The following is a 17306-nucleotide window of genomic DNA, read 5'->3' as shown; positions in this document are numbered from 1 at the left end:
GCTGTGTGATAATGTTACAGTTTGTAACATATTTTTGCATGCCTGTTGCCAGTTCATTGAGCATTTTGTAGAATTTGACCGATCCATGGATGCTGGTCTGGTCAATTGTAGAACAGTGTTGAGTAAGAGTTGTTGTGGTTCCAGGATATGGTCCAGGAGCTGGAGCACCTTACGGCGCTAAAAGCAATGGTATAAACCTCTGATACCCTGCCTGTCTGTGTTGCATGCTGTATGGTACTCTATCTTTAGAAGAGTATTGGTGATAAGCGCCTGAACACATCCAGCTAGTGTTTGCTAGATATTTGTGCACGGCTATAAGCTATGTGATGAAATACTAGGATCAAGGGTAAAATGTGTTGTGCAAGTGGTTTTTATCAATTGTCTATAAGCAGTGTTGAGTAACCGTTGTTGTGGTCTCCAGGATATGGTCCAGGAGCTGGAGTTCCCAATGCTGGTAAAAGCAATGGTAAACCTCTTTCAGAGTGTTACAGTCTCTCAATCTCTATTCATCTGACACTCTCCTATGTTTAGCTACATAACCTCTGATGATCAGATCTACACAGCTAACTTGTGTTGAGTAACTAGTGTTCAATAATAGTTGTTGTGGTCTTCAGGATATGGTGCAGGAGCTGGTGTTCCCAGTGATCAGGGAGCCAAAGGCAATGGTAAACCTCTGATACCCTGTCAGTGTGTCTCTGTCAGTCTTTGTGCATCTTATCTGTCTATGTCAGACAACATGTGTTGTGTTTATGCAAGTGGTTTTGATTTTCTATAAGCAGTGTTGAATAACAGTTTTTGTGGTCTTCAGGACATGGTCCAGGAGCTGAAGTTCCCAATGGTGGGGCTAAAAGCAATGGTAATGCCAGTTTAAATCTCTGAGTTTAAATAACTAGATGGCACACATTATCATAACCTACAAAATAAAGTGGGACCCCTGTAAGGACAATAACACAGTAGGAGGAGACAGGGTGATATGTTTCTTATTTTAAACCACTCTCTGTGTGGTGGTGTTTTTCATGGTCCTTCGAGCCGGACATGTAATATATAATAATACAGTATATGCCATTTAGCAGACACTGTTAAGCAAAGAGACTTCTAGTCATGCATGCATACATTTTATAAATGGGTGGCCCCAGTGGGAATCAAACTCACAACTCTTAGTGTTGCAAGCGCTATAACAGAGGGACATTATATATTATAAGCTACAGAGCTAACTTGTTTAGTGGTCTCCACGATATGGTCCAGGAGCTGGAGTTCCCAGTGATCAGGGACCCAAAGGCAATGGTAAAACTCTGTGTCTGTCCTTTTTTTCTATTTTCCGTTGTGGCTGTAATATTGTGTAGGTAGCACTGTTGAGTAACATTTGTTGTGGTCTCTAGGATATGGTCAAGGAGTGGGAGATCCCAATGGACAGGGTTCTAAAGCAACCAAAACTGCTAACCCCATACAATCTAGCTGTCTGTGTGTTATATCCACCTGCATGTGCCATTAACTGCAGTTTGTAGCGATCAGTTTGTGTCAATGGCTCAAGTGCCTTCGGAAAGTATTCAGACCCCTTGACTTTTTCCTCATTTTGTTACATTACAGCCTTATTCTAAAATGGATTAAATAAATAAAAAATCCTCATCAATCTACACACAATACCCAATAATGACAAACCGAAAACAGGTTTTTAGACACAGATCTGGGGAAGGGTACCAAAACATGTCTGCAGCATTGAAGGTCCCCAAGAACACAGTGGCTGCCATCATTCTTAAATGTAAGAAGTTTGGAACAACCTTGACACTTCCTTGAGCTGCCCGCTCTACCAAACTGAGCAATCAGGGGAGAAGGGCCTTGGTCAGGGAGGTGACTAGGAACCTGATGCTCACTCTGGCAGAGCTCCAGAGTTCCCCTGTGGAGATGGGAGAACCTTCCAGAAGGACAACCATCTCTGCAGCACTCCACCAATCAGGCTTTTATAGTAGAGTGGCCAGACCGAAGCCACGCCTCAGTAAAAGGCACATGACAGCCCACTTGAGCTTGCCAATAGGCACCTAAAGGACACCCAGACCATGAGAAACAAGATTCTCTGGTCTGATGAAACCAAGATTGAACTCTTTGGCCTGAATGCCAAGCTTCACGTCTGGAGGAAACCTGGTAACATCCCTACAGTGGCGCATGGTGGTGGCAGCATCATGCTGTAGGGATGTTTTTCAGCAGCAGTGACTGGGAGGCTAGTCAGGATCGAGGCAAGATGAACAGAGCAAAGTCAGAGAGATCCTTGATGAAAACCTGCTCCAGAGTGCTCAGGACCTCAGACTGGGGCAAATGTTCACCTTCCAACAGGATAACGGCCCTCCAACAGGATAATGGCCCTAAGCACACAACCAAGACAACATAGGAGTGGCTTTGGGACAAGTCTCATAATGTCCTTGAGCGGCCCAGCCAGAGCCTGGATGTGAATACGATCGAACATCTCAGGAGAGACCTGAAAATAGTTGTGCGGCGATGCTCCCCATCCGACCTGACAGAGCTGGAGAAGATCTGCAGGGAAGAATGGGAGAAACTCCCCAAATACAGGTGTGCCAAGCTTATAGCATCATACCCAAGAAGACTCGAGGCTGTAATCGCTGCCAAAGGTGCTTTAACAAAGTAGAGTAAAGGGTCTGAATACTTATGTAAATGTGATATTTACGTTTTTATTTTTTATAAATTAGCAAAAATGTCTAAAAACCTGTTTTTGCTTTGTCATTGTGCGGTATTGTGTGTAGATTGAGGAGGGGAAAAAACTATTTAATCAAGTTTAGAATAAGTCTGTGAGGTAACAAAATGTGGGAAAGGTCAAAGGGTCTAAATACTTTCCGAAGGCACTGTATATGATAACACCCTCTATGAATGATGCACCTGTCTTGTTAGCTCTATGTTTGTGTTCTAGAAGCACACTGGAAGCTTTTGATGAATTGCTTTAGGGATGGTTGACTTGAAATTTGACCTGAGTTGCCGGTTTGTCTTATTTTCACTGTGGCTTGGATTTGTGTAAACATATCTTTCTGATTGGTCACAGTTATGTCGTAAGCATGGATGTTGAGTGTCACAAGCTACGGCCTAATCACAGTGACATGTAATGTGCATGGATGTTGAGTGTCACAGGCTACGGCCTAATCACAGTGATATGTAATGTGCATGGATGTTGAGTGTCACAAGCTACGGCCTAATCACAGTGATATGTAATGTGCATGGATGTTGAGTGTCACAAGCTACGGCCTAATCACTGTGATATGTAATGTGCATGGATGTTGTGCTCTGCAGGCTTGGAGCCAATAGCAGCATTATGTGATGAGTGCTCGCTGTATGTTTTCCTCCACAGGTAACAGGGTCAATCACAATGCGATGAGTTTAGGGATCGTGTCGCTCAGTCTCAATTCAATCACAGGGTTTTGTGCTGAGCTTTGTTGACTTATTCCACAGGCTACGGTGCCGGAGCAGGCAGTTACCCTGGGGCAGGAAACAACGGCTATGGAGCAGGTAATGGAACTGACACCGACAGACAGAAACCTAACCAACATCTTCTCTCCTTTCAATGGATGGCTCACTATTCTGTGGCATAAAGAAAATCATTGGAAACCAAACCTGCCACAGGTTCCATGTTATCTCTTCACAGTACATTCTAATGCATGTTAGGTGATGTAATTGAAATTCATTTAAAAGTAGATGATCGCTTGAGTAATGCAACCGGTCTTGGACAAGGAGGATACCCCCAGAATGGAGCAGGCAAAGCTTTTCGCTTTGTCTTTCTATTTCTGTCTCTCTTCATTTATCTTTGTCTTTCTATTTCTGTCTCTCTTTATTTATCTTTGTCGTTCTATTTCTGTCTCTATTTATCTTTGTCTTTCTATTTCTGTCTCTCTTTATTTATCTTTGTCGTTCTATTTCTGTCTCTTTATTTATCTTTGTCGTTCTATTTCTGTGTCTCTTTATTTATCTTTGTCGTTCTATTTCTGTCTCTTTATTTATCTTTGTCTTTCTATTTCTGTCTCTTTATTTATCTTTGTCTTTCTATTTCTGTCTCTTTATATATCTTTGTCTTTCTATTTCTGTCTCTTTATTTATCTTTGTCTTTCTATTTCTGTCTCTTTATATATCTTTGTCTTTCTATTTCTGTCTCTCTTTATATATCTTTGTCTTTCTATTTCTGTCTCTTTATTTATCTTTGTCTTTCTATTTCTGTCTCTCTTTATATATCTTTGTCTTTCTATTTCTGTCTCTTTATTTATCTTTGTCTTTCTATTTCTGTCTCTTTATTTATCTTTGTCTTTCTATTTCTGTCTCTCTTTATATATCTTTGTCTTTCTATTTCTGTCTCTTTATTTATCTTTGTCTTTCTATTTCTGTCTCTTTATTTATCTTTGTCTTTCTATTTCTGTCTCTCTTTATATATCTTTGTCTTTCTATTTCTGTCTCTTTATTTATCTTTGTCTTTCTATTTCTGTCTCTATTTATCTTTGTCTTTCTATTTCTGTCTCTTTATATATCTTTGTCTTTCTATTTCTGTCTCTTTATTTATCTTTGTCTTTCTATTTCTGTCTCTTTATTTATCTTTGTCTTTCTATTTCTGTCTCTCTATTTATCTTTGTCTTTCTATTTCTGTCTCTTTATTTATCTTTGTCTTTCTATTTCTGTCTCTTTATTTATCTTTGTCTTTCTATTTCTCTCTCTTTATATATCTTTGTCTTTCAATTTTTTCTATCTAAATCCATTTTTCCCTCTTTCTCGCTCTTGCTCTATATCTCAGGTGACAGTCTGGGACAGGGAGGATACCCCCAGGGTGGAGCAGGAGGATACCCCCAGGGTGGAGCAGGAGGATACCCCCAGGGTGGAGCAGGAGGATACCCCCAGGGTGGAGCAGGAGGATACCCCCAGGGTGGAGCAGGTGGATACCCCCAGGGTGGAGCAGGGGGATACCCCCAGGGTGGAGCAGGAGGATACCCCCAGGGTGGAGCAGGAAAACCAGGCAAAGCTGGCGGTGGTGAGTCTTTTACTTCTTCTCACTCTCTCTCTCTCTTTCTATTCTATTTTCTCTCTTTCACTCTAATTTGCCCTCTCTCTCTCTCTCTCTCTCTCTCTCTCTCTCTCTCTCTCTCTCTCTCAGGTGCTAATCTGGGACAGGGAGGATACCCCCAGGGTGGAGCAGGAGGATACCCCCAGGGTGGAGCAGGAGGATACCCCCAGGGTGGAGCAGGAGGATACCCCCAGGGTGGAGCAGGAAAACCAGGCAAAGCTGGCGGTGGTGAGTCTTTTACTTTGTTGCCATGCTTTTCTCTTTATTTCTCTCTTTCTTTCTTCTCACTCTCTCTCTCTCTTTCTATTCTATTTTTTCTCTTTCTCTCTCATTTCCCTCTTCCTCACTCTTGCTCTCTCTCTCTCTCTCTCTCTCTCTCTCTCTCTCTCTCTCTCTCTCTCTCTCTCTCTCAGGTGCTAATCTGGGACAGGGAGGATATCCCCAGGGGGGAGCAGGAGGATACCCCCAGGGTGGAGCAGGCAAATCAGCAGGTAAGGCCTATTAATTATCACACTTTTGCACTCTCTAGTTCTAATTTTCGATCTTTCTCTGGTTCTCTTAATCTCTTATTATCTCTCCCACCTTTCATTTTCTCTCTCATTTCCATTTGCCATCTTCTTTACTCGATTTTTGATCTCAGGTGCCAATCTCCTCTTTTCTCTTTATGAAATATCCCACAGTACTCTCTCTAAGAATGATGTGCTGTGCTCTAATGTTTTTTGGTTGTCATCACAGGTTATGGTGATCAAATGGGAGGAGCATACCCCGGGGCTGGAGCGGGCAACGGCTATGGGAATGGTGAGTCAGCATGCTTCCCCTTGTCAAATTCCTTTATTAAGGTCAAATTCCTTAAAATATAACTGCAGTTTGAGGACACTGTAAACTGGAGTATAGAGCATTGACGATGAAATACGACATTCAATAGATATGTTGGGAATGACTGAGGATTACAGTAGCAGTGTGAAACATAGCTGCCTCTCTAGAGACGGAAGACAACTGCACCAAAGTTGTCACTGAGAAGAGATCTTAAATGAAAGAAGACAGATCCTCAGGGTCTGTACCACCAGGAAGTGACCTCGACTTCTTTTGTTCTCATGCAGGTGGAGGCCCAGCTGGTGGGGCCAATGCAGTGCCTGCAGGTATTCGGCATGTGTCTCTGTCTGTCTGTCTGTCTGTCTGTCTGTCTGTCTGTCTGTACATGACATGCACCTGTCCTTATCTGTTAACCTTTCTATCCCCTGTACAGGAAGTACTGTTGGGGAAAACTTCTGCCACAACATTTAACAAGCCCACGCTAAAGCTAGAGGAGCTGGAAAGCTGCATGCAGTGTTGTTTGGGAACTTTGTTTGAGACTAAATGTCTGCTTTCTTGTCAAGGTTTTTAACATGCCCCCTCTTCTCCACAGGCTATGGCAATGGCTACGGTGCTAGTACTGGAGGCAATGGTTATGGACCCGGTAGGTCTCATCAACTATAGCCAACCAACTAACATCTGTGGGTGGCTGACCAACTAACTGACCCGCTCACATACAGACATAATTATAATTGATTGATGATTATAATTATGTTTCAGGGAATGGGTACCCAACAGTGTTAGCGGATGGTGCTGCTGGGCTGGGAGGCAAGGCAGGGAAGGGAGCAGGAGGTAACCATTCATAAACCAGTAACAACTCATTCTTTTTTTTTTTTTTTCACCTTTATATAACCAGGTGGCCAGTTGAGAACAAGTTCTCATTTACAACTGTGAGCTGGCCAAGATAAAGCAAAGCAGTGCGACACAAACAACACATGGGATAAACAAACGTACAGTCAATAACACAATAGAGGCCTCCCGGGTGGCGCAGTGGTTAAGGGCGCTGTACTGCAGCGCCAGCTGTGCCATCAGAGTCCCTGGGTTCGCGCCCAGGCTCTGTCGTAACCGTCCGCGACCGGGAGGTCCGTGGGGCGACGCACAATTGGCCTAGCGTCGTCCGGGTTAGGGAGGGCTTGGTCGGTAGGGATGTCCTTGTCTCATCGCGCACCAGCGACTCCTGTGGCGGGCCGGGCGCAGTGCGCGCTAACCAAGGTTGTGCACGGTGTAGCCTCCGACACATTGGTGCGGCTGGCTTCCGGGTTGGATGCGCGCTGTGTTAAGAAGCAGTGCGGCTGGTTGGGTTGTGTATCGGAAGACGCATGACTTTCAACCTTCGTCTCTCCCGAGTCCGTGCGGGAGTTGTAGCGATGAGACAAGATAGTAGCTACTACAACAATTGGATACCACGAAATTGGGGAGAAAAAGGAGTAAAATTCTAAAAATTAAATAAAAAATAACACAATAGAAAAGTCTATATACAGTGTGTGCAAATGTAGTAAGGTCAGGCAATAAATAGGCCATAGTGGCGAAAATAATTACAATTTAGCAATTAAACACTGGAGTGGTAGATGTGCAAGTAGATATACCGGGGTGCAAAGGAGCAAAAGAAAAGAGAACAATATGGGGATGAGGTAGTTGGATGGGCTATTTACAGACAGATCGGACAGATCGGTAAGCTGCTCTGACAGCTGATGCTTAAAGTTAGTGAGGGAGATATAAGTCTCCAGCTTCAGTGATTTTTGCAATTCATTCAAGTCATTGGCAGCAGAGAACTGGAAATAGGATTTGGCTTTCGGGGTGACCAGTGAAATATACCTGCTGGAGCGCATGCTATGGGTGGGTGCTGCTATGGTGACCAGTGAGCTGAGATAAGGCGGGCTTTACCTAGCAAAGACTTATAGATGACCTGGAGCCAGTTTGGCGACCAATATGAAGCGAGGGCCAGCCAACGAGAGCATACAGGTCGCAGTTGTGGGTAGTAGTCTTTGGTGACAAAACAGATAGACTACATCCAGTTTGCTGAGTAGAGTGTTGGAGGCTATTTTGTAAATGACTTCGCTGAAGTCAAGGATTGGTAGTATAGTTGGTTTTACGTAGGTATGTTTGGCAGCATGAGTGAAGGATGCCTTGTTGCGAAATAGGAAGACGATTCTAGATTTAATTTTGGATTGGAGATGCTTAATGTGAGTCTGGAAGGAGAGTTTACAGTCTAACCAAACACCTAGGTATTTGTAGTTGTCCACATATTCTAAATCAGAACCGTCCAGAGTAGTGATGCTAGACGGGTGAGCGGGTGCGGGCAGCGATCGGTTGAAGAGCATGCATTTAGTTTTGCTTGCATTTAAGAGCAGTTGGAGGCCACGGAAGGAGAGTTGTCTGGCATTGAAGCTCATCTGGAGGTTTGTTAGCACGGTGTCCAAAGAAGGGCCAGATGTATACAGCATGGTGTCGTCTGCGTAGAGGTGGATCAGGGAATCACCAGCAGCATAAATAATAACTCAATCTGGTAACTACTCTACTCTATGGGAACTTGACTCGCTCTCAGTAAGATGAGGAAGGTCAGTAACACTTTCTATGAGGTATATATACAAATAAGGCATTATAGTGCATTATAAAACTTGCATAAGCTGTCATAACAACTCATAAGTAGTTATAACATCCTAATTTAGGATCTTACTTAGGCCTACTCAAAACAAATAACAATTGTTCAAAGTCTGCATTGTGAGAGGTAAGATGTTATAATCATATAACATGTCGTGTGTCATGTAACAGTGTGGACGCTAGGTGTAATGTAACAGTGTGGATGCTAGGTGTAATATAACAGTGTGGATGCCAGGTGTAATGTAACAGTGTGGACGCCAGGTGTAATGTAACAGTGTGGACGCCAGGTGTAATGTAACAGTGTGTACGCTAGTTGTAATGTAACAGTGTGGATGCTAGGTGTAATGTAACAGTGTGGACGCTAGGTGTAATGTAACAGTGTGGATGCTAGGTGTAATGTAACAGTGTGGACGCTAGGTGTAACGTAACAGTGTGGATACTAGGTGTAATGTAACAGTGTGGACGCTAGGTGTAATGTAACAGTGTGGATGCTAGGTGTAATGTAACAGTGTGGATGCCAGGTGTAATGTAACAGTGTGTACGCTAGGTGTAATGTAACAGTGTGGATGCCAGGTGTAATGTAACAGTGTGGACGCTAGGTGTAATGTAACAGTGTGGATGCTAGGTGTAATGTAACAGTGTGGATGCCAGGTGTAATGTAACAGTGTGGATGCTAGGTGTAATGTAACAGTGTGGATGCCAGGTGTAATGTAACAGTGTGTACGCTAGGTGTAATGTAACAGTGTGGATGCCAGGTGTAATGTAACAGTGTGGACGCCAGGTGTAATGTAACAGTGTGGATGCCAGGTGTAATGTAACAGTGTGGATGCTAGGTGTAATGTAACAGTGTGGACGCTAGGTGTAATGTAACAGTGTGGATGCTAGGTGTAATGTAACAGTGTGGATGCTAGGTGTAATGTAACAGTGTGGACGCTCTGTGTAGCAAATGTCTCCCATTTGGAAATAACTCTGGACCATGCCAATGTTCTGCCAACCATGTCTTGTCAATATCTCCTAGTTGTCTTCATCACTTTAGGGGACCTCTATCTAACCACAGAGTTAACCGCCCAGGGGTTCATTGTTTGTTTTATGCCTCTGCTATTCTAGGTCTTGGCGCAAGAGGATATCCACAGGGACAGGAGAAATATGGTGAGGAAGTCACCCTGAGATGGAAGAAGAGGGGTCAAGAAGTGGATGTTTTCCCTAAGATGTCCTGTCTTGAAAAGATAGAGGGCATCAACAAGCAGGATGTACACATGGAAGGAGAATAACTTTCACCCTAATTTATGTCACTAATAACATCACACTCCAAAACGCTCCCTGGACATGTCACGGTGTAATACCTAATCACTTACTCTAAACACTCCGAATTACCATTGGGAATGACCATCTGAAACATACCTGATCAATTCATCCATAATCATGTAATAATCCATAATCATGTGATAATCCATAATCCTGTGATAATCCATAATCCTGTGATAATCCATAATCATGTGATAATCCATAAACGTGCACCAAATGGATGACCCCTTTAACCAGACAGTTATGCTTGAAAAATATCTGTTGGGGGAATGCCAGCTCATCAAAATATGCATGTTCAGCACATCATTCATGACATCATCTGGATGATGACATCTACATATATCTTCATTCTAAAGGACACATAGCGAAACAAATTGAAGTCTCTCCATTTGATGATTACCTTCACACAATCATACACACATTCTGTGTTTCACTTCTCATCTGACACACTCTATGCTCACTCTGATCAGCTCTGTGTAATCCATGTTTGTTTAACTCGCATGCCTCCTCCTTCATGCAGTACCCTGTGTGTGTCTGTAGGGGGTGCTGGCTCTGGTCCTGGTGGTGCTCTGCCTTATGGGGGCCAGCCTGTGGTACCTGCTGGGCTGTGGCCTGATGGTGGGAAGTTGGGCGGGTACGGCCCAGAGCCCTACGGGTTTGCTCAGCCTATAGGACTGGGGCATGATACTGGCCTGGGTAAATACACTCTAAAGAGAGGGGAGGGTGAACAAAGGAAGAACAAGAGAAAATAGAGGCAGAAAAAAGACTGAAAAAACAGAGTGGTCAGGAAAAATAAAGAGGTAGAGAAAGGGTGAAAAGTAGAGAGATGAAGAGAAGGATTAGACAAAGAAAAAAGCAAGTCAGTGATGAACACTGAAGCAGCAACAGAGTGACTCAAAGGTCACTGTCACAGGAAAGCCAGTAATCATTGTCATTTTACACATTTGCATACAGTTGATGCCATAAATGAGTCATATGTTTTCCATGCATTGATGGGGTCTGTGGGGTGGGAGGAGAGATGATGAGACTCTATAAGCGACCCTTGTGGTGTTCCACAGGGGGAGGAGTCAGTCAGCTTCCTTACAATGGAGCCCCAGTCAATACTGCTGGACTGGATGGTAAGAGCATTGTGACCCAAGGAATCTTTTGTATTACAATTACTTGCTGTGACTTGTGACCCTGCTTATACAGTGTGGATGTGTGAGGAAGAATAAAAACTGTTTGCGTGTGTGGTTGTGAATGATTATGTGAGGTCTTGTTATAACAGTATTAGACACAATTAAATACACTTGTTGTAATAAACTCTCCCAGCAGGTGATGGAAGCTTCCCTTATGGTGCTCAGCAACTGGGCCTTGGTGGTGGTGATGGAGGCAAATCCTCTGGCAAATATGGTGAGACTGGTAGTGTGTGTGTGTGAGAGAGAGAAAGAGAGACAGAGATTGTGTGTGTACAATGTGCTTGTTTGTGTGGTCATTTCTTTCTAAACCTGTCTTGCTTCTGCTGTCTCTGACTATCTCTCTAAAGGCAACGGTGGATTGCCACAGGGTGCACAACAGGGTGCACAACAGGGTGCACAGCCTTATGGACCTGCGACTGGTGGTGGGAAACCACCTTGCAAAAATGGTATATGTCTTTATGTACATGTCCGTTTGTCCTATATGTGTCGTCTGTCGCTATACATATGCGTTTGTGTGTCTGCACGTCCATCTGCTCATGTGCTATATATGATGTTGTGTGTTTACTGTAGTATGCCTGAATGTGTTTGTTGTTGTTCCTCCTATTTAAATGTGGGTACTTGTCTCTTGTCGTTTCAGGAAACGGGGGGGGCTTTGGAGCACAGCCAGCAGGTGATTAAACTCACAACCACATCCCCTACACTTGCCTCAGGAAATTATGTGTGTGGTAACTGCTTAAGGTGTGAATGCATGTGGGTGAGGAAGAGCACACATTTTTCAGTGTTAGTCTGTTGTGAGTGTTCTGTGCGTGTCTTGTAAATGTCCCTTGTGTCTGTGTGTCCTGTTTGTGGTAAATATTGTTACGACTCATCTTGTCACTGCTTAGGCTATGGTCAAGGACAGCTGGGTGCAGGTCAGAGTGCCCCCTACAGTAACGGTGAGTTATAAAGTCACATTCCCTGACTGAAAGTCCTGCTCTCTTCTGTCAGAATAACCATATTAGTTCCTATCAGTGGAGGCTGGTGAGGGGAGAACGGCTCATAGTAATGGCTGGAATGGAGTAGATCCATTCCAGCTGTTATAGTAATTATCGTATAGAGAGGGAGATTATTGGTTAGAATGGAGTGGATGGAATGGAATGAAATGTGTTGCATTCCATTTCATTGACTCCATTCCAGCCATTACTGTAAACCATCCTCCCCTCACCAGCCTCCACTGGTTCCTACATCTAACCAGGGATGTCCATTAACACCGTTGCATTTTTGTTTGTTTTGTCGTTTGGTTGTTTTGTTGTCTGCTGAATTAACTAAACCTAAACCTCTGACTGTGTGTCTCCTTCAGGAGCAGGAGGGAAGGAAAGCAAATATGGTGGTGGTGGACTGACTGGATTCTTTGGAAATGGAGGGTACAAAGGTGGGTGGGATGAGTGTTTGTTGCTCATTTATGCTTGTCTCTCTGACTGAGCACATGAAGTCACCTTACTAGTCATTTAGATCAGAGCTTCATGATCTACCTTGTTTTATTGTCCTCTTTAACCAGCTGCTTCACTTAACAACATTTCTTATCTCTCTCTCTCTTTCTCTGTCCAGGTTAAGTCAATCAGCTGAGTCCTTCTTGAAGTGAATATTTGTTCCGTTCCGTCATGTGTTCATTGTGATGTTTGTTGTTTGGTCTGTTGTTACATTTAACTATTCCATTTTTGTTTTGTATTTCTGTTTTTTGTTTATGGTTCTTGTCTTTTCTATTGTTGTGTGTCTGTCCCCTCTCTTCCTCTACTGGTTTTGGAGATTGTGTTGCCAGTGTGTTTGTGTTCATATCCATTTCACACTAAAGGGCAGAAAGCAACCACATAATGTCTGTCAGTCTCCTCATTCTTTTAACCTTGGCACCAGTATGGCAAATGTACTGTACATGTGATGTGGGGGTTGAGTTTTAAGACTGAAGCTCTATGAGTTTAAATCAACACCAAATAAAATAAAATTTAAAGACCTGTTCCCAAAACCCGACACCTGAGTTCTTCTGAGGTCATTATAAAGGGGGATATTCTCTGGGACATTGTGATGGACAGTACATACAGAAGATGTCATGTGTATGAAAAACTATTCCTTAATACCTCAGTATGCCAGTGGTTTTTGTTCATGACATAGTACTTCTTATGTTACTGTATTGCTATTACTGACAATGTATCCCCAAAGACCTTTATCATGTTCCACAACGGAAATCGTTTTGTCGTTATCTCAACACGGCAGTTTGTTTCATTCGTCTTTTGCATGGCGTCACCTGAACTTCATCCGTGCACAGGAAACCATAGCCCTTCCTCTCTCAAGTAATGCAACTGTGCCTTCAAACAACTGATATCTCACATACAGTAAACGAAACCAAATGCAACATAACGTAACAATACAACACCTGACAGAAAAAGAAATGACAGCTATGCACGTGCTCATCTTGCATCAACATGTACATATTGCCTGATTGTTAACTTCAGAGAACTTTGCATTTGAGACATAAACGAGATCTCCCTGTGTGTGCTATAAGCATTTTATTATGCATAAAGTAACCCAATCATTCCACAATCTGAAACTGAATGCAAGCTACCTTGTAAATTAACACAAACAAGTACAAAACAAGCAACTAATACTCCCAATTGTTTTATTTAAATGTAACCTTTATTTAACTAGGCAAGTGAGTTAAGAACAAATTCTTATTTACAACGACGGCCTACCCCGGCCAAACCCAGACAATGCTGGGCCAATTGTTCACCGCCCTATGGGACTCCCAATAATGGCCAGATGTGATTTGAACCAGGGACTGTAGTGACGCTTCTTGCACAGAGATGCAGTGCCTAAGACCTCTGCACCACTCGGGAGTTCAAAGATACAGTATAGAAAACAAAACACATTTTAACAAAACATTTATTTTATTATTTTAGGTTGGAGAAATCTACCTGAAAAAATATGTGGGGTTTTGACATGGATCACCATGCATACCTCTAAAATCGACCAGACTCCCTGTTCCCTGTACTGAGGCTCTTGTTGCCATGGAGATTGGGTCCGTCCAACAAGACTCCCATACTCACCAGCATGTCCTTTGGAATGAGACGGGAGTGGCGAGACACATAAACCTTCTCCAGGTGGGGATTCATAGGGGAGGGCACATAGTCCATACAGGCGGAGCCACCTAGACTGGGGGCACACACCGCCTCCCACTTGTAGAACATTTGGCCATGCTGGAGGTTGCAGAGATCCTCCTTCACCCCGGCTGTCAGCTCCTTCTCACATTCTCCTAACAGGTCGTCATCCCACTTGTCGTCCTCGTCCCACACCTCAAATCTCAGCTTCTTACTGGTTGACAGATCCACGGTTCCCAGGTCATAGCTCATTGCCCAGCTGGGGTTGTTGTTGTTGTAGATAACTTTAGTGCGTCCGATTATCTGGCCTGCGAAAGCCACCTTCACGTAGCCGTCAGTGGCAGTGGTGTGGTCTCCCCACAGGTTGGCCCCTCTCTGAACAGTGATGACCACCCGCGCCAGGCCCTTGCGGGTGGGGCAGCAGTCGGCGCTCACCCCGGGGTTGTTGTGGCAGTTGCAGACGCAGGAGTCTCTGTGGTCACTTTTGATGCCAGTTTGACAGGGTTCAGAACAGTTCTTCCACAAGGCCTTCTCCAGGATGTAGTCGCTGATGGCCTTGCGCAGGTGCTTCCGAGCTGGGTTGGTGGTGGGCAGCAACTCATGGAGAGATTCCAGCGAATAGAAGACGATGTCCGGATAGTGTGGTAGGGAGTTCAGCCATTCCTTGTAGGAGGCGGGATCTTTATCAGCAGAGAAGAGGAGCTCTGGTTCTGTGGTGTGGCCACCTTTCACCTCTGTGAACCTGTAGGGTGTCAGAGGGGGAAAAGGTTTTTGTGAGGGGCAGTACACATTTCAGCAAGGGAGAGTATGTATTGATTAGGGAAGTGTGAAGAGAGAGAGAGACAGAACTAAAGAAATTGTGTGAGGGAGAATCTATATGTGAAAGAGCAGCAGACTATAATTCCCCACCTATCATTGAAGACACTGGAGAAGCTGGCCTTGCTCTCTGTCTTAGACTTATCCTCCTGACAGTGCTTGAACTCAGTCTTCAAGCTGTTGCTGTCACCCACACTGGCAGACGCCTCCACATCCAGACACATCTTCACCTCCTCCGCACTGAGACCCTGCAGGCTGGCCTGGCACTGCTTGATACTGGTCACAGACTGCACCGTTCCACCCAGGCTCACCTACACACAGGATGAGAGGTAGAAAGTAATGTAATTAAACTGCAGTAAACTGCACATCTAGGGGCAAACATCCCTAATTTTGATATGTAGTTTGTGTGTCTATTGCCTTGATGATTTACCACATTGATGTTGACCATCTCTCTCCCTCACCTTGGTAATGTAATGCGTGCCAAAGTTATCAATAAGCTTGTAATAACGTTGTTTGTTTTCTTGTTGATATATTTTGGGGAGATTCTTCACTGCTGTCTTGAATTCTTGGTGTAACTTGGGCTGGCCAGATACTCGATAGCTATTTGTGGAGAGAGAAAAGAGAGAGGGGGGTTAATGTTGTATGGATACAGACAAGCCCTCATAAAATGAAATGAACATGCAAAAACACACTAGTATTTACAATCCCCAAAGGAAACTGAGATGAGGTTTCACAGAGACACATGGGTAAAATGCTCATGCTGTGTGGGCCACCTGATGTTTACCTGTAATACCCACAGGACACACTGTGGCTTGTGAAACTGAACTTGTCACTCTTGGTTTTCTCCATGGAGTACTCAGCCAATTTGGAGTTGGTTCCAGCGAGCATAATCTTCCCACTTATTGATCCCTTCTCTAACTCTAGATTGACCTGCCAGTTATTCTCCACAGAAGAGCCACTGGAGCTGACGAGAGACTCGCTGGAGCGATGGAGTTTACTGGACACTTTCATACTACACTGGTGGTTTGGTCTCCAATCCACCACTGCCAAAGGAAGCCTCTGTTGTTTCCCTTCCAGATAGGGATTCTTACAGAGGGTGCAGGTCTTGTCTTTGCGTTTCCACACGTTCATGTCAATGACAAAGGCTCCTTTGCGTTTCATTTTGGTGATGTCAAAGCCTTCCCCTGCTAGGTTGGTTCCAGGAGCAAATTCTGCCTCTTTGCACTCATTGGCTGAGCCGATGGTGCATGATTGGCAACTGGGACGAGGGATGGACAACATAAGCCCTGCCCAGAGGCACACTATCAATAAGGACATTCTGGATGAGGTGAGATGTTTGCGACGGGCAGCTACAAGTCACTGTTTCATGCTGAAGAAAAGAAAAGTTATTTGTGAATTAAAGGTTAATTATTATAACGAAGTAAAACAATTATTGATAACCAAGATATAACATACATAACTGATTACAAGTCAGCATGCAAACGTAACCTATAGGCTAGATCATAAGCTAACAATGTTTACCATATTTTACACAAACATATGAAAACTTGGTGCTGGTCTACATGGAACTTCTACAAAAATATTCCCAATTTACATAATGGTTGTTGTTGAATTCTACTTCCGTCATCATATTCATTCCCTGAATTGAATCCTCAATGGAAATGAATCTTGACCCTCAACTAGGAAATACATAATAGGGTATAAGCATAACACTTGCATAATCTCAATCTTGTTCTATTTCATCCCACTTGTTATTTATTTATTTCAAAGGCCACTCTCTTAATGACTGTACAGTTTTTTTGGTGCATATTTTGTTCAATTTCTCTTTCTTTTGTTATCTATTGTGGTAGTAAATGTGTTACCGTAGCCTACTATCAAAGTCAAATCCAATTATTAGTACTCAAAAATAATATTTTTTGTCCATATTCACATATCTACTTGTGTATGTTTCCTTTCTATAAAAATGGTGCGAAGAAAAACTAAATATACAGCATTAAAACTCACCTTTGACCAGTCTGTCCACTATGTGATGGATGTGAGAGGCTGGGGCAATAATGTACCGTAATTAAGTTCCTTTTTGATATAGGAAAAGGTGTGTTCGTACTCAACCGGGACGAGCAAATGGAAGGTTGAGGGGATGTTGGTCTTAGTATAGACGACGCAAAAGAGTGTCTGCCACAGAATAGAACATTCTGTGGTTTCAGATAGCGAGAATTGAGCGGAGGAGGGGTTGGGGTGGTGGTCTGGTGTGCTGCTCAGTGGAAAAATACGACAGTGGTCTTTCAGTTAAATGCCTTCATCTGACAGACCATTTACTTTGTAATTTCTCTGAAGTGGTGGTGTGGGTTGATAAAATGAAACTGTTGAGAAGATAATGATAGCCTA

The 17306-nt window shown here is 43.5% G+C and overlaps 2 protein-coding genes across 4 annotated transcripts in view; one reads left to right on the top strand and one right to left on the bottom strand.

Annotated features, from left to right (window-relative positions):
* Positions 1 to 12979, top strand: part of LOC139424032 (uncharacterized) — a 28826-nt gene extending 15847 nt beyond the window's left edge. Inside the window, exons 16-36 of one of the 3 annotated variants that reach the window (XM_071175716.1) lie at positions 145 to 189; positions 422 to 466; positions 615 to 665; positions 809 to 856; positions 3451 to 3507; positions 4775 to 5008; positions 5132 to 5236; positions 5487 to 5532; positions 5777 to 5839; positions 6142 to 6180; positions 6447 to 6497; positions 6614 to 6685; positions 9602 to 9643; positions 10340 to 10495; positions 10858 to 10917; positions 11111 to 11191; positions 11325 to 11423; positions 11615 to 11647; positions 11862 to 11912; positions 12317 to 12388; positions 12565 to 12979. In XM_071175716.1, coding sequence (XP_071031817.1) covers positions 145 to 189; positions 422 to 466; positions 615 to 665; positions 809 to 856; positions 3451 to 3507; positions 4775 to 5008; positions 5132 to 5236; positions 5487 to 5532; positions 5777 to 5839; positions 6142 to 6180; positions 6447 to 6497; positions 6614 to 6685; positions 9602 to 9643; positions 10340 to 10495; positions 10858 to 10917; positions 11111 to 11191; positions 11325 to 11423; positions 11615 to 11647; positions 11862 to 11912; positions 12317 to 12388; positions 12565 to 12569 — 1455 coding nt within the window. In that variant the 3' untranslated portion in view covers positions 12570 to 12979. The remainder of the gene's footprint in view (positions 1 to 144; positions 190 to 421; positions 467 to 614; positions 666 to 808; positions 857 to 3450; positions 3508 to 4774; positions 5009 to 5131; positions 5237 to 5486; positions 5533 to 5776; positions 5840 to 6141; positions 6181 to 6446; positions 6498 to 6613; positions 6686 to 9601; positions 9644 to 10339; positions 10496 to 10857; positions 10918 to 11110; positions 11192 to 11324; positions 11424 to 11614; positions 11648 to 11861; positions 11913 to 12316; positions 12389 to 12564) is intronic. The other 2 variants (XM_071175717.1, XM_071175718.1) reach the window with 2 other exon arrangements.
* Positions 12980 to 13503: 524 nt separating this feature from the next.
* Positions 13504 to 17095, bottom strand: LOC139424031 (perforin-1-like). The gene is made up of 5 exons (XM_071175715.1): positions 16926 to 17095; positions 15706 to 16290; positions 15383 to 15521; positions 15015 to 15232; positions 13504 to 14847 (listed from the first exon to the last, which is right to left on the bottom strand). The coding sequence occupies exons 2-5, from the start codon at positions 16236 to 16238 to the stop codon at positions 13968 to 13970; spliced, it is 1770 nt and encodes a 589-aa protein (XP_071031816.1). The 5' UTR covers positions 16239 to 16290; positions 16926 to 17095; the 3' UTR covers positions 13504 to 13967.
* Between the last annotated feature and the right edge of the window lie 211 nt (positions 17096 to 17306).

Source organism: Oncorhynchus clarkii, chromosome 13 (genome assembly GCF_045791955.1).
Source record: "Oncorhynchus clarkii lewisi isolate Uvic-CL-2024 chromosome 13, UVic_Ocla_1.0, whole genome shotgun sequence".
Lineage (NCBI taxonomy): Eukaryota > Metazoa > Chordata > Actinopteri > Salmoniformes > Salmonidae > Oncorhynchus > Oncorhynchus clarkii.
Note: the sequence above shows the minus strand (reverse complement) of the source record. Positions and strands in the feature narration are given on the sequence as shown.